At 40.8% G+C, this 16,523-nt stretch overlaps 2 protein-coding genes across 8 annotated transcripts; both read left to right on the top strand.

The window, feature by feature from the left end:
• The first annotated feature begins 705 nt into the window (after window positions 1–705).
• ndufv3 (NADH:ubiquinone oxidoreductase subunit V3) lies at window positions 706–5,647 on the top strand. 2 transcript variants are annotated; one of them, XM_028392940.1, is made up of 4 exons: window positions 706–815; window positions 1,467–1,578; window positions 2,714–3,889; window positions 5,358–5,647. In XM_028392940.1, the coding sequence occupies exons 1-4, from the start codon at window positions 771–773 to the stop codon at window positions 5,525–5,527; spliced, it is 1,503 nt and encodes a 500-aa protein (XP_028248741.1). In that variant the 5' UTR covers window positions 706–770; the 3' UTR covers window positions 5,528–5,647. The 2 variants fall into 2 exon arrangements, with proteins under 2 accessions (XP_028248741.1, XP_028248740.1); XM_028392939.1 differs by having other exon boundaries at window positions 1,467–1,587.
• Window positions 5,648–6,019: 372 nt separating this feature from the next.
• Window positions 6,020–16,512, top strand: pknox1.1 (pbx/knotted 1 homeobox 1.1). 6 transcript variants are annotated; one of them, XM_028392944.1, is made up of 11 exons: window positions 6,024–6,091; window positions 7,451–7,563; window positions 8,489–8,619; window positions 8,915–9,086; window positions 11,591–11,791; window positions 12,532–12,682; window positions 12,812–12,909; window positions 13,597–13,725; window positions 13,818–13,894; window positions 14,131–14,297; window positions 14,672–16,512. In XM_028392944.1, the coding sequence occupies exons 2-11, from the start codon at window positions 7,513–7,515 to the stop codon at window positions 14,851–14,853; spliced, it is 1,359 nt and encodes a 452-aa protein (XP_028248745.1). In that variant the 5' UTR covers window positions 6,024–6,091; window positions 7,451–7,512; the 3' UTR covers window positions 14,854–16,512. The 6 variants fall into 6 exon arrangements, with proteins under 6 accessions (XP_028248748.1, XP_028248745.1, XP_028248747.1 ...); XM_028392946.1 differs by lacking the exon at window positions 6,024–6,091 and adding an exon at window positions 6,220–6,455; XM_028392943.1 differs by lacking the exon at window positions 6,024–6,091 and adding an exon at window positions 6,512–6,609 and having other exon boundaries at window positions 12,532–12,649.
• Window positions 16,513–16,523: the final 11 nt, after the last annotated feature.

Here is a 16,523-nt window from a genome sequence, read left to right as displayed (position 1 = left end):
CTTGTTCTTACAGCTTGTTGACGTTGGACAGTCTGTGGTGAAACGTGGTGTTGGAAAACAGCAGAGTTCATCAACACCAAGTTGCACCACAGACTGTCCAGGAGTTGACTGATGCTTTAATCCAGGTCTGGGAGGAGATCCCTCAGGACAACACCCGCCGCCTCATCAGGAGCATGGCGTTGTAGGGAGGTCAAACAGGCACATGGAGGGCACACACACTACTGAGCCTAATTTTGACTTGTCTTGAGGAATTTCCATTCAAGTTGGATCAGCCTGTAATGTGATTTTTCCACTTTCATTTTGAGTATGGTTCCAAATCCAGACCTCCATGGGATAATTTACATTGATTATTTTATGTTATTTTGTTCTCAGCGTATTCCAATATGTAATGCATGAATAGTTTCACCTGGAATATTTTATTCATTGAGATCTAGGATGTGTTATTTTAGTGTTCCCTTTATTTCTTTGAGCAGTGTGTGTGTTGAAGACAGCGCAGGACCCCAAAGGAAAGAGATGGTGGTTTCAGGTCTTAAGATTGGTCATGCTAAATCTTCCGTTACACAGAACACCTAATTTGATTTTGCACCAGCGGCACCGCACAACTAACAGCAAACCATACTCCAGGCCAACAGGTGGCGGTAATGCGACTTTAAGTTAGATTACAAATTGCCTTTAAATCCAAAAGTAGCAGAATGCGAAAAAGAAGAAAAGTCGGAACTATCGTAGTTACCCGTCAGTTTCCGATCGGAGCATAATATTGGTAAGACGAAATGGCGGCCTCCATACTACGATTAGGGCGACTGGGCTCTTTCAAGGTAATAAAAACGAACACTCACCTCAAGCGTAGTGTTTGTTTGTTTAGATGTCACACATTCATAGACATAAAGACACTGTAGCAGTGGACACCGACTGCTTCTTTATGCGCTTGTCTCGTTCGTGTTGACCCTCGAGCTGAGTTCTTCTGGGACTCTGCACTGTCAAAGGGACCGTAGACGCAACCTTTACTTCAGCCACACCGTGAAAATATAACGTGCTCCCGAAATTCAGTTATTAAAAAATCAAAACCTGATCATCAATGTCATATAATCTGTCAAAGACAGGTAGGTGTTTGCCAGGCAACTGTATGCAAAGGCACATCGTTTTAGTCGTGACTTTCCTAAAAAACAAACAAAAAATGAGAATAATCATTTGATTCTACATGATTTTTAATATTAGATTCATATTAATTTTGTCAATACTACATTTAATTTACTAATAACAAAGCAATCTGTGAAGAGATCTCATATTACCAGTTGACCTTTGGACCGAAACAGTACATGCACAAAGCCAGAGCAGCTGTGTAATGTTCTACATGATATAAGATTTGATCAGAACATGCAGTGCTGTCAACACTTGACACTGTTGTTCCAGTGTCAGAGCCAGAGATATTGTACTTATCCTAAAAGGTTGTGTGTTCTCTTCTGCAGTGTCTCCAGTTGGAGAGCTGGGGCATCCTGAGGAGTCATTCAGCTGTTTTGTTCTGTTCCAAGTCTGGGGAACCGGAAAAACCTGTCAAAAAGACCAAGGCTTCAAGCAAGAGTAAGGCCTGTGTGTATAACCACAAAGCTACATGCAATAAATTTGTGTATATAGTTTCATAATTAAGTTAAAGGTCGCACATGTAAGAATTTGAATACATTTAGTGTATAGATCAATTTTCACTGACGCTGTAGGAACAGTAGGTTAAAAAAAGTAATCCTGAAATTCCCTCTAACACTCTAATTTTTATGTGAATAATTATTGTCAAGTGACATTTATGCCTGCTAACTTTAGCTTTCTGGGTATTTACGGTACTCTAGAAAAATCTCTGTAACCCCATGATGAACATATAATGGATGTTTCATCGGCTAATTTTTCAAAGTAACAAAAACTAAATATGGCTAGATTCCCAAGCTTAGCTTGTAATTGACTTAAGTTGTTATTAGTGAAATATTACCTGAGTAGATATAATAGTCCACTAGCCTGCTATATTATTTAACCAGCTAACATTATCATTGATATGTAGTGTATACAGATTTAGTCATGACTCACAGAAGACCATGCAAAGCAGATACCTTAGCTTTGTGTAATAAAGTTGGTGATGAGTTTATACTATTCAGCTAATTCACATATTGTCACTTCTATCAGGCTGTTTCCTATTGTTACATTTCAAACCTGCCTTGTTGACAATGAAGTCTAACGTCTGTTCAGAACATGGTCATTTCTTCTTTCTGGATAACTGCTAGGTGTTATATTTTTGTCTCAAACACTTACATTTGCCATAAAAGTAGTCCAATGTTCATATTCATATCCTATTTATGACGGCCTTTCACACATACAGCTAAAGGGTATAGTAAGGGTGTGATGACATTTCATATACAATAGGTTAAAGGTCAGCTTCACTATGACATAATAATGTTCTGCTAAACACCTTTAATAGTGTCTGCATATGATTTAGAACTTAATTGAATTGAAACTAGAACTTGACTGTACAATCACAAGGCACTGTGGGTCTTTTTGCAGACTGATTAATAATTTAATTAATAAAATAAATGAAACTCTTTGCCATACATGTTAGTTCAGGCTAAAGATTATTATTGACCATTCGTTCAAGGGTATTTTATTGCCTTCTAATTGGAATTTATATTTGTTATTATTTAACTGCTGATGTGCCATTTACTATTGTCTCTAACAGCAGACGCTCCCAATGAGAGAGCAGCCCTGCTAGCCTACAAGACCACAGTTGCCTTCCCAATTAGACTCTCAGAACCTGGATTTTTCTCAGCACAGTCTGTAGGTGAAGCTGAGTCTGTGGTCAGCTCCACTGCTGCTGAAAAAATAATTGCAACTGAAGTACCCAGCACAGCTGCCCGTGAACCAGCTCTTGCTGAACAAGAAGCTGCAGGACCTGCAGCCCCAGCATCCCTAGTCTCCTCTGAACCCGGTGATACAGCAGCGGAGCTGTCATCCTCATCATCCAGTGAGTCTGACTCAGATTCTGATTCTGACACTGAAGATGAGAAGGCACATGTTAAAACTGAAACCAGCACTTCCCAACCAGTCGTAAAAGAACCCACTGTAAAGGAAGAAGCACACATCTATGAAGTCACAGAAGTAATGAAAGACACTAATGAAGCTCAAAGGGAACCCGAAACTGCCCCTGCATCTGGTTCAGAGGCTGTGCAAGATAGCACGGCACCTTCAGAAGCAGCTAAAGATGCCCCAGACATGACCAATCCAGAAGATGCTGCTCCAGAGACAGATGCACCTCCTGCTTCACCCCCTGCTCAAGGACAAAGCCCAGAAAAAGGCCAAACTGACACTTGCATAAAAACAACAGATTCTGTCTCTGCTGAAGAAGATGGGAAATCTGGACATGAAGAAACACCAGAACATGACCCTGTAGATAATGTTCTGGGCCCCAGAGAAGCTCCTGCACCTGCTGTTGATACCCTGATGGAGGATTCCCCTGTAGAAGCTGCTCCAGAGCCTGCCCAAGGTGTTACAGAGCCTGTAGGAACTGAGGCCTTCTGTGAAGCATCCGCTGAAGTTGCAGCTGAAGTTACTAACCATGCCGAGAGTGCTGAGGAGCTTGTGGATGCTGCTCCAGTTATACCTGAAGCTAAACATGACCCTGTAGATAATGTTCTGGACCCCGGAGAAGCCCATGCACCTGCTGTTGAAACCTTGATGGTGGATTCTCCTGTAGAAGCTGCTCCAGAGCCTGTAGGAACAGAGGCCTTCTGTGAAGCAACCACTGAAGTTGCTAGCCATGCAGAGAGTGCTGAGGAGCTTATGGATGCTGCTCCAGTTATACCTGAAGCTGGTGGGGAAGACCTGCAGACAGAGGCCCCTGTTGATCAGTCTGAGGGTACACATTACACCACCCTATCCCCTAAATCTATATTCTGCCTTTCTTCTTTGTACATCTCTAAAGCCCAAGATTATCATTTCTCTCTATTGCTATCTCTACAACGTTTAAAAATATCTTCTCTGCATACAGCCTGTTTTAGTTTACATGTAACCTCCCATCACCTTGCTTTCCAGTTTGGCTGTTTTGCATGAGGCGGACGTCATGTATATATTGTTTAACCATGCTTGCAGATCTTTGGAGTACATTCTTTTTCCTTAAGCATTTTCTGGATTTTACTGGTATTGTTTGCATTCTGCACTGAAATTCAGACCCACTGTTGTTGTACTAATTTCTGATTTTGTATTAACCCTCTCACTTTTCCAGTGATAACAGTTTCCAAAATCTGTTTAGACAATATATGTTGTTTTAGGCCTCAAGGAATTCTTTATTTTTGTATTTTTTCCCCAATGAGTCACCATTTAAGGAGCTAATTTTGTCATATTCCTTTTAATTTAACCTGGCCTGTCATTTCTAAAACCACAATTAAAGACCATTAACATGCATGTACATTCGGTGACACTTTGCCATCTCCATCTTTCTGTTCATAACCCTGTTTTCAATATTTTTTTAAATGGGACACCTGCAAGAAAAACCCTGAATGACACACTATCAGGGAAAAGAGTGAGTTGTCCGTTTCATCTGCAGTGTGTGTTGTCAATCAAGATGTGGCCTTGACAGTAGCTGGATGAGCAGAACTTGGGAGTGGTTAAAGTTGGCAGAAATATTTCAGGAAGCACAATCACTCTTCTCACTTTTCTGACTGACAGGGTAATCCTGCTTCCTGGAGCATCCTGTCTCCACCTTTGAATTAGGTTTTCTGTTTTTTTACCTGGAGGTGCATGGGACAAGCACACCGTCAGTTTAAACATGTTTCTCTGTGATTGTGTATTTTTTTGTGGTATAACATTACTGTTACTGAATTTCCAGACACATTTAGATGCACACCTAAATTAGTGTTTAAAGTTTAAAGAGCATTACAGACTTTTTTTCACCACGCTATAATTTTCATTATTGCCACTTTAAAATCCATTTCATAAGTGTCTGCTGATATCATTATTTTTGTAGTTTGTCAGTTTGTAGCCACATGATTTCCTTTCACAAACTTGAACTTTCAGGTTTTTACACTAAAGTGTCTGCTCGCTTTGTTGGAGATAATATGGCCTGCTGCCATTGGAAATGCCTTACCATGAACCACTTTTGTCAGCATGTGTGAATAAGTGAATGCACTGTCCCTTGAAATTTACAAAGTAAATATTAGAACTGCCTTTGTAAGTCTACATAACAACTTTGTTGTTTGAGTATCAGAGTCACAGTATAAGTCCAAGTATTGGATTTAACTAACATTATTTTACTGTATAGGCAGCGGGGATATTTGTAATACTCATTTTTTTCATGTACCCTTTCTGTTTTTCCCCTCCCATTACAGAGACTGTGGTAATGACACCTCCAGAGCCTGAGGAACCTTTTGACAACAGCACTTACCAAAACTACCAGCACCACAGCTACAACCCCTACACATTTGCAGACATGGATGTGGAGATGGCCAAATTTCGTCTCGCGCAGCCCTCCTCTGGCAGACCCTCACCCAGGCATTAGACGAGATGAAGTGGCTCCAACTGATTGCTAAAAAATAACGGAATTATCTCTCTTTATGTATGCATAACTTTTTAAGAGCAGCATGTAAATCTGCTTTAAATTAAAATACCCAAATGAGAATTGGAGTCTGCTTTTTTCTCTTGTGCCCTCTAAAAGGAATTTGCATATAAAGGGTTAGGGAAAGACAAAAGATTTCCTGCTAACACATTTTGCCCAATTATCTAGGCTATATGGATTCTATTGGCAATAAATAGTCAGCATTTGTTGCTATGTCTGTGGATGTATGTGCTCATGATGAGAACTATGTACAAAAAACAGACAGTAAAACTGGTGACATACATAGAAAATGTATTCTGTAAATGAGGGCACTGAAGAACGTTTGCCAAGCAAAAACCCAGCAGGGTGCAGCTTGACTGTTTGCCAGCAGTACATCGTGGCTCCGCCCACCGTATACATATTAATTATCCGAGCGCCCCTGCGTGCCCTTGCGCGATGACGCAGCGCGACAACTGCGGGTCCCGATTGCTGCAGCCGCTTGTCAGAGTGACGAAGATTGGCACTCAGGTAAGCTGTCACTCAAAATCCGTCTTTTTCCGTTCCCTATCAATCAAACTATCTAGGCCACACGCAAAAATGCCCCGTGGCGAGGAGCGTGGACCTAGTCAGGGCAGTAAAGAGTGTTTTTGGAATGGGAAGCAATAGCGGCAGAGCTCTGGGAAAAATAAAAAAAAAATCTGTACACAAGGGAGGGGGGAAATATGTCGGCGTTTTGGGGGTATAGGAGGATTGTGGAAAAGCAAAGGGCGAGAGCTAGAAACGAGGCCCGACAATTGCAACGTTAACGCGGAGGGGAGGGGAAGGAGAGCGCAGCTGTCCCTGCATGATTGACTGATGGGGGAAGGATTTGGGGATCAACTGGGCTAGCCTGGTGTGCAGCCTGTGCTTCTTTATGTCGTTACAGTTGAAAACTGTTAACAACAAAAATGCATTTTGATGTAAAATGACCACAGCAGTCTTACTTTGGACAAACGCTACGCTTCGTATCAATCCGCAGCGAGGTCTTGTTGTACCTGGCCATCTGGGTTAGCTTGTTTTTATGTTAGTGATTTTCCCCTTGCTAAATATGGCGCTTTGCATTTTGGTTGCACCGTACCAGTATGAAAACACCTTTAAGTTAGCACTTAGCTACCTTGCTAACGTTAGTCGTGGCTCGACCAGCCAGTAGCTCTTTTTGGGCTTGCAAGCTAACACAAATGTCGTGTTAACGTTCAGACTAGCTAGATTTGTTGGAAAACAAGTCTGGCTCCAGTCGAGCCGCTTTGTTTACAAATAACACGGCCTGGTTAGAGGACAGCTGTTTAATGTCACCTAGAAGATTTATTAAACTTCTATCACCAACTTGCGCTACAAACGACGTCCGCAGCTAACACAGGCTAACAGCTAAATCGTGGTGGGTGTGTGAATGGCAGTTGCAGGGTAACGCTAACCTGAGCTCGCTATAATTATAACAGCGCACCCAGGTTCTCAGTCTCCTTTAGGTTTTTATGCCTGGCCCGGATAATAAATACGTGTGTGTATATGGAGATAAGTCAGTGTTGTCCGTCTTTTATGTTCTTCGGGTGTCGACATTCGTTTCCCCCCCAAGATGCATATGTACAGAACAATTAAGATTTCATTGCCTGTTGTGTTGTCTTTTTAAATTTCTGCTGTAATGCCAATTTTGAGTTTAAATACAATTATGATTACCCACGCATTGATAACACAATCCAGTTTTTTATGAAATAAATGCATTTAAATTATGCCGAACTATAAACAGGATACAGTAAGGTTTAAAAGCTTTCATTTTCAGGTCAAGACCGTTACATTATGATGGTTTGTGTCTACATTTTAAAGGCAGTCTAACTAAAACTGTGTATCATGTAGGTCGGCCAGCTGTCCCTGCTCCGTATAATGCCCCAGTGTTTGCAGCATCGGCAGTGAACGTGATGGCAGCCCAGCCGCTTTCCATAGACAAGTACTCAAAGGGAGAGCAGCAGGTGGGTGAGAGGGAGACATTTGGTTTTGGACCTGGAGGGCATACGTCAGCTTGGTATAACTAGCTGAACTGCGCTTTTTTGTAGGTTTGTTAAAGTAAATCAGACACAACAGGAAGAGGGAGTGGTGTTGTTAACAATGACACCTATAGAGCTAGCCTTCTGCACTCTTTGCCCATGTATCCTACATTTATTTTAGTTTGTGATAAGGCAGCCTGGATAGCAAAACAAAGAAAAACATTTTAAACTTGTAACACAGCATAAGTGATAATTAATGCTGCTCAGTTCAGATCCGTTTACAACAGAATTCTGTATGAGCATCTACAGTGATGCATTACACAGAGCTGTTTCTTCTTTTACTGTGTCTGTGCTTATGTAAATTGCTAACAAAACATCTTTATTCAAAGGCCAAATTTGGGCTTGTTGCGAATTGAGAACGATCTATGACTAATGAGAAATTTTCCACCCCAAGCAAGTTATTATTTTTGGCCTGTTTGTGTTCAATCTAAGTCATTGTTTGTATCAGTCACATGGTTGGGGAAGGGATTTATGCTCCTGGAAGGGATCCTGTTTTGCTGGTAAGCAGGCATCGTGTAAAAATGTGTGAATAAAAAAAACTCAGTGAATGAATTTGCCTCGAATGGAGCTTTACAGAGACTACAACCACATTTTATTTAGTCTTATTTGCAGCAGACACATTTATGTTTTTAAATGTGATATAGTTTTCATGTGCTCGAAAGAAAAATGCACTGTTTTTCTCACCATGGTTTTGCATAGTGCAGAGTGATGTGAAAGTAGCACACATGCCCTCTAGCTACTGACTGTCTACACATGATGTCTTTGATGACCTTTCTTGACTGTGACCTTCTGTCCTGTTCTGACACTCTTGCTTCTTTGTGTGTTTTTTTAAAAACCTATTTCTATCTAGATGCAAGGTGCGGGTAAAATAGACAGCGATTCGGAGCAGAAGTTTCTTGAAGTGACGTTGATGGAGGTGCCGAGCCCAGGAACCACAGAGCCACAAACGCCTATGGACAGGGACAAAGCATCCATATATCGGTAGTGATACTTGTGTTTATGCAGAGAGAAACAGAAGAACAAACAAAGGCTTTTGAATCTAATTACTCTTGATAATGATACCCCTCTGTTCCTAAATATGCTGGGTTTCCCTAAATGATCGCTAGGAAATATCACCTGATGTCTCAGTCTCAAAACATGTGAATTTCATGAACCTCCCTGAAGTATGGAAAAAACAAAACAAGGTTTTGTTGTTGCGTAATTGTTAATACTTGTTACAGTTCATGTTTGTGGCTATTTTATGTCATAATGCACTGGCATATTTTGTTTTTTACAGACATCCCCTCTTCCCTCTGCTGGCCCTGTTGTTTGAGAAGTGCGAACAGTCCACTCTAAGCTCTGAATGCATCACGTCGGCAAGCTTTGACGTGGACATCGAGAATTTTGTTCGCTGTCAAGAGAAAGAGGGAAAACCTTTCTTTAGTGAGGATCCTGAGCTTGACAACTTGGTGAGACATTACCACATAGTTAAGATGGAAATTCTCATGTTTCTGATTGTTTCTTTGCTTCCTTTGATCACTTAAATTATTGCTATAATGAACAGCACCATTGTCAGCAGCATGAACAGACTTCTTGTTCTTGCCTGTGTTGGACACACATGCAGACTTAAGCTGGATCCATACTTCACGAGAACAGAGAACTTGCTCCTCTCTGCCGACATTACGCCCACAAAATGATGTCATTTTTTTCTCAGAGCTCCCGTTCTGCAGCGCTCGCGGACACATGGCCCGGGCAGAAATTTTTCTTTTAGTGCGAGCACAATTCTGTGATTGGTCGGAATTTAGTAGGCGTGATGAATGTGAAGAAGCGCAAGAGCTTCTTCAGGTGCAGAACACACAGACAGAAGGAGGAAGTACAACGACGATGGACAGTTTAGATGAGCAGCTGGCAAACAGCTCCTGGAAGGAGAAACACAGCGCACAGATGAGAGCGTCTGTCCAAAAGGTGGCGATAAAAATTAATCCCAGTATTGATCACGGCGTTACAGCGGCTCGCGCACATTAAACACCGGGAGACAGGATGTATTATTGCAGACAGTCATCCACACGTTCACAGAATTAAACTCACACAGACCAGAGGTCTGCTACAGTCAGCTGCACTGATCTTCTATCTATTGTCATGCTGTGCACCCTCTTCCCTGAGCATTATCAGCTCGTTAGGCCAGGTAACCACGACTGTGCTCACAATTTGCAACACAATTGCATTGTCAACCTTATGTGTGTGACGTGTGCTGAGTGGGTGGGCTGTATGCACACACACGTCTCGTGGAGTATGGTACCTCCGAGCCGAAACAAACTTTATTTTTACTCTTACCACTCGTGGAGCGAGGAGCGAGTTCTCTGTTCTCGTGGAGTATGGAACAAGCTTTACCTCTACTCTGCCTCTGAGGTGAGGAAGCTGATGAGATTTACCAGTCTAAATTTTAACCACTATTGTGTGACTCCGGTGCAGCCTTTTGAGACTTTGTCACAATGCCCCAGACTCAGGAACTGTCTGAGACTACATAGCCTCTCTATTCCATGTGTTTCACCTGCAAGATTAAGTTTCAAATGAGTTACAAATTTCAAATTTAATTCTATTTATGTAGTGCTTAATGAAAGATAGAGAGAGAGAGACCAACAAACACCCAGCAAACATCATACATTACAGATAGGGTTGGGCGATATGGCAAAAATTTTATATCACGATTCTTTAATGATAAAAATAGGTTAAAAAGAAGACTAATGTAGTTCTGTAAAGTATTATTCAACAGTCATTTAAACAGACTGAAGTGAGCCTCCTAAGGTTAAACAATAAATACAGTATGAGACTTAAGTAACTCTTAAAGTTTAATGTGATTTAGACCAAATGATCAAACTTTAATGGGAATCATATCTAAGGACAAATGGAGCTGCTGCTGTCAGCTCTGTCCACCGTTTACTAGAGTCCTCATATGGAGCCTCTTCATCAAATGCCTGCGTTATTGTTTTGGTGACGTCATTAGCTGTTGCCTCTGTCTGCATCTGATGTACACACACACACACACAGGTGTAGAAGAGCTGCTGAGGACAGAAACAGCAGCAAACCTGAATATAACGAGCTGGTAATGTTCAGAGAGGTGGGCGCGTACGTGCTCGTAGCATTAGAATATATTCGCATACACGCGGCCCTTCCACTGCGACACATGTTGCGCGTAAACACACACACAGAAACAGGCTTAGAAGACGTGCTGCCGGCAGAAACAGCACAGAACATAAAGGTGGAGTTCGTTTTACGGACCAGTTGCTCCGTTCTCTTTTCGTTTTCAGCCGTAGCTTCCTAACAGGGTGGCTGTCATTGTTTCATAGATAATTCGCACCTGAGTATAAGTCGCATACCCAGCCAAAGGATGAAAAAAAGTGCAATTTATAGTCTGGAAAATATGGTACCTCAGTTCTGTCTGAGTCTGAGTTTAATAGTAAAAACATCTCTTACTATTAATGCTATGACACAACAGGTGTTCAACAAGCTTAAACAACTATGCATTATATAACAGAGCAATGGTTAGAATAAAATGAACTTTTACAAACTAGTCCAAACTAGCCTAACTGCTTAGTTTGTTAGTTAAAACCTTGTAAATGATCTAAACTAAACTAAACTTCTGTTCAGACAGACCGCAGCCCACATTGTTTAAGCATAATAGATATTCTCCAATGTCAACATAAATCAGGGATCAGGCAGAGGAACCTCAAAGTGTTCTGCTGGCCAAAAATTGATTGATGGTTAATTGTTGACAGATTTTAGGAAAGATAATTAATGGTTAGAGAATTTATTATGCATTATTATTTTTAATCCTCCCTTTCTCATTCTACATTCTACATTCTATGTGTTCTTTTTGGTTTTCAAGCTACGTAGCTAGTTGAAGTATCACTTTACAAGCTCAAAATATTATTTAGACCATACTATGAACCCTGATTGTGTTTTGTATCTTTAGATGGTAAAGGCCATTCAGGTGCTGCGGATCCACTTGTTAGAACTGGAGAAGGTGAGTGACCTCTGTAAGGACTTCTGCAGCCGCTACATTGCATGCCTCAAGACTAAGATGAACAGTGAGACCCTACTGAGTGGAGAGCCAGGAAGCCCATACTCCCCTGTTCAAGCCCAGGCCCAGAGCTTCTCACCTACCAAGACTCAGGTATGCAGTGTGGATGGACAAATCGAAGTGTAACAATCACTAGCAAAGCCAGTTGCACCAGCTGGTCTAGATTAGATGGTTAAATATACTTTAAAAGCAGGGCTCTCTAGTTTGCAACTTTGCATACACATACGTTGTTTTATTTATACTACAATCACAAATGACGCAAAGACAAACATGCAGTGGTCTTGGAACAGCAGTGATTATTCTGTCCCTCAGGGGCATCAGAAGTGTTAAAAAGGTTTGCACATCTGGGGAAAATTCTTTACAGAAGTAGATCCCATTTTCTGCATGGTGGTGGCTTTTTAACAGGTCGATAATCACCTATTAGAAGTAAATGCTTAACTCAATAATGATTTCAGAGACAGATTCAATGTGCAGATTTTGTCAACCTAATGATGATACAACACAAACAGATTATATATATATAAATGTAGCGGCACCCTTTTCCTGACGGTTCTCCTCCACCTCCAGCTTATCTACAACTTGCATTCAGAGCACAGGTTATGTACACTCTGCGCTCCTGGGATGCATGCCTGCAGCTAAAACTCAGACTTCACCAGGCAGCAAGAAATTCTTTTTTCTGATTGGTCGATAGGTCGCTAATTCCAGAAAGAGAGCGCAAATGTGTGTAATGCGTGAGACTTGAGAGCCCTGTTTAGAAGCCATGTCATAAAAAAGCCATGAAAATGAAAAACATACTTGGACTCAGGCCAAATGTGTGTTGCATCCTCTTACAGACTCCCAGCTCCCTTTCAGGAGCTATCAGCCCCCAGGGTCAAATTGTGGTGCCAGCATCAGCTCTGCAGCAAGGGAATGTTACTGTGACAGCTGTCAACCCCACCCAGGTGGTCGCAGGTATGTCACTATGGCATACAACCACTCCCTCAGGTATTGCACTGTTGTGACTGCAGCTGAGATATTGTGATGTACCAGTGGGACTCTTTGATTTAAGTTGTTTTTTTGCAGCCAGCACTCTACAGCTTATCAGGTTATAATTTTGTCTGATGATGTTTTTAGGTGGCACAGTATACCAGCCAGTCACAGTCGTCACTCCTCAGGGGCAGGTGGTTACACAGGCTCTTTCTCCTGGAACAATACGCGTCCAAAACAATCAGGTAGCACATTTTTCCTTTTGATTGTAATACTTGTCTATGTTGACTTCAGTTGTGCAGAATGACATTGACTCCCCTGAAATTTTAGTGGCATCCACTGATGTAAAGTGCCAAGGTTTTAAACTTCTTAAGTTGCATTATAGAATGCCTCTTATTGTCACTATACACAGTACAGTGAGATTCAAACAAAAGTTTATTCCAGATAAAATGTATAAAATGTGTAACATTCTTTTTCTGAAAACCTTTTAAATGGGAGTCAACTAAATTAGGAGGCATCTGAAAAAACACAATCATTATATAAATAAACTTTTGGGCACAACTGTAAACATTTTAAATTGTTCTTAACAATAGACCTCTGCATGATTATTGCCATGTAACTATTTTGCAACCATGGTATTTCTAGTTAAGATCCAAAATATCAACAGTACGGTAATTTTGGCACCTTTTACTTACTATGTTTAGACAATATTATTGGTCTTAAACCATAAGACAAGTCATAAGCAGTAACTAGAAACCTACTTACTGGCCTACTTGCATGCTGGTTAAAAAAAATCTGATAATTGAAAATAATGGATGTTGAAATCACCTGCAATCAGCACCTGCAAATATCAAAGTGACATAAAGGAAACTCATGAGACACTGTCTTCATGACATAAACAAAGATAGGCTAAACAACACTGTCTGTGTCAGCTCCAGCTTCAGTTTCACCAGGATTTAAATCTCTTCAATCATGATGACAACTCAACTAAGAACAAGCGTGGTGTTCTACCGAAACATGCCACCAACGTAATGCGCTCATGGCTATTCCAACACATCGGGGTGAGTTTGTGTGTAGTACAGTTGTGTGTCACATCATTTGCCTCACCCCTTAAAAAAGCACTGTTAAATTTCTTACATTTTTTCTTGTGCAGCATCCTTATCCAACAGAGGATGAAAAGAAACAAATCGCAACTCAGACAAACCTGACACTGCTGCAGGTCAATAACTGGTGAGTGTTCCATTATGAGGTGTAGATTTCAGTGTGACAGCAAACATACATCTGATGGACTGCAGTGAACTTTATTTTGTCACATTTAAGGTGTATGGTTAACTGTTTTTCTATTGACTGAAGCTACATTTAGTTATCCATCCTCCTCTGAGAAAAACAAGTTTGCTATTTGTTTATGAAACTTTGGGGAAAAGTACAATCACAGCCTGCTAGCAAACTCTTGTGTGTCTCTCTAGGTTTATAAATGCACGGAGACGGATTCTGCAGCCCATGTTAGATGCCAGCTCCTCCGAGACACCCAAAACCAAAAAGAAAACACCTCAAAATAGGCCACTGCAACGCTTCTGGCCTGACTCCATTGCAGCAGGAGGAGGGCCCCATCAGCAGGTTAACATGCCTGATGGTACGTTCCAAACCTGAACTAAATGTTATGCTTCTAAAATAAACAGCATTTTGTCTACTGTGAAGTCCAGATTTGTCATAAAGGAATCATTTAAAGATTTAAATCAAGTCCTTAACTGTTAACACATTTTATAATTTAGACAATCATGGATGAAGTTAGAAGAACAATATATTCATGAGAACAGACTGGCTGCGTTAACTGCACACGGTTATTTCATTTCCTTTCCTTAGTCTCTTTGTTAGTTTTAGCCAAACTAAGACAATGTCACAGTTTAGCAATTAACTTTGGAAAAATATTTTTACAAGCAGTGTACAGCGTGATAATTTTGCTGTTGTAATTGAACTTTTAGAACACTTTTATTATCTCATTCTCAGGTACAATGGTGACGATGAACATGGAAAGTCTGCAGAGCTTGACGTCAGACGGTGCCACGCTGGCAGTGCAGCAGGTGATGCTGGGGGGCCACAGCGAAGATGAGTCAGGGAACAGTGGAGACGAGGATGATGACACAGACATGGCTGGGCTGGGCCTAGACAACAGTGACTCGTTGCAGTAGAAGACACACTCCCCCATACACTGATCTACACATACACACAGGATAAGCGTAAATAGGTCTACAGAATGCAGGTGCGTATAAATGGACACATTAGGTTTACATAGAGCACAAAAGCACAAACATACTGGGAATGGTCCTGCGCTCTTCCAACCCTCCACCCTGCTGAACAGCAGTTTATGCTGCGTGCGTGTACATCAGGAGTTTCATTTCAGAAACCGTTTTTTAATTATTAAGTTGATGTAGGCGAGTGCACTTTTTTGTATATTTAAGCTCAAAAAATGTCAATCAAGAGAGAGAAAAAAGAAGTGTAAAAAGCCACCTGAAGCAAACTTGTTTGCTCCATTAATAATTGTCAAATTATTATTATTACAAATTTTTTTTGCCCCCTCCATTCATCCCTGCTCCTCGCCCCAGTTGTATTAAAAATGTATCTGTAAGGGTTTGTCTTCACTTTTTGCATGCTTGTGTTTTGAGTAGATGTGCACACTCTTACTCCATGGCTCTCACGCAGGCCCACAGGCCAACCAGAGTACAAGGAGAGATTAGAAAAAAGAAGAGATGCTTATTTTTATATACAAACATACGAACTTAGTGTTTTGTTTCATTTTTGTGTTTTCTTGTTTTGTAAGGAACATTTATGTACAGATTCATAATAAAAGCTAGTGACCCTGTTTTCCAGGGTTCTTTGAAGTTTTCTAAAAAAAAACAATAGAAAAATGAATTGAATGATGAAAATTGCTATTTAAATTGGTTTTCAATATACAGTACAAACAAGGCCTTATCTGTGCTGTTTTCTAAAGAAATCTTGCCAAGAAGCACAAAAAGACCTGACCATTGGTTAAAATGGTCATAAAGACATGAAACTGTGGCTCTGTAAAGCATTAAGGCATGGTGAATAATTTGACTCTGTGTACTGCAACATCCCAGTTATCTGAAGACTGAAGTGAACTTCCACACTAACTTGGTTAAAGGTGCTAGATGTTTTAAATGCACCTCCAGTTGTTTCACATTGTGTATACCATACATCAAATCTTTGTATCGTTTTACAGTAGTAGCATATGCCTCACCTTCTCAAGTGCACAACCCAGAACACTATGCTAACCACACAACGGTCTAAGATTAAACCCCCTGGAAGGGCAGTATATATGAGAGATGACTTCACCATCAAGAAGAGCAGTAGACCTTTTGCACGCATTGAACTTTTATTTATGTACACGTACATGCTACTGTGTTTAAAAAAAAAACAAAAAACAACAAAAAAAACACGGCAGTTGAAAAGTTGGACTCCTTGTTTAATGCCTGCCTGAAGGATGGACTACAGCCTCTGTTGGCCCCTCTGCCACTACAGACATGTAGTGAAGGATTTAAAATCACTTAATTTGTTATTGTTACTGCACAAATTGGGGTGCCTCTTTGTTTGAGTAATATTGTACTGTACAACAGTTGTCTGTCAGTAGTTGCAGTAATCTGATTTATATCCCTCTCGTGAAGTTGAGACTTTGTTAATGCGGCCTGAGGATTTAGTGATGCTGAGTGGGCTGACACTGAGCTCTGTTCTTCACTTGTGTCTGTCTTGCTTTTTATGAAGCGTTGTTCAATTTTCTCTTATCTGTTTTGCCTTAGAGGTTTCTATTTTGGAATAAACAATGCCTAACACTCTGCCATGCACT

The sequence above is a fragment of the Parambassis ranga genome, chromosome 21 (assembly GCF_900634625.1).
Source record: "Parambassis ranga chromosome 21, fParRan2.1, whole genome shotgun sequence".
Taxonomy (NCBI): Eukaryota; Metazoa; Chordata; class Actinopteri; family Ambassidae; genus Parambassis; species Parambassis ranga.
This window is presented reverse-complemented; position numbering and strand designations above follow the sequence as displayed.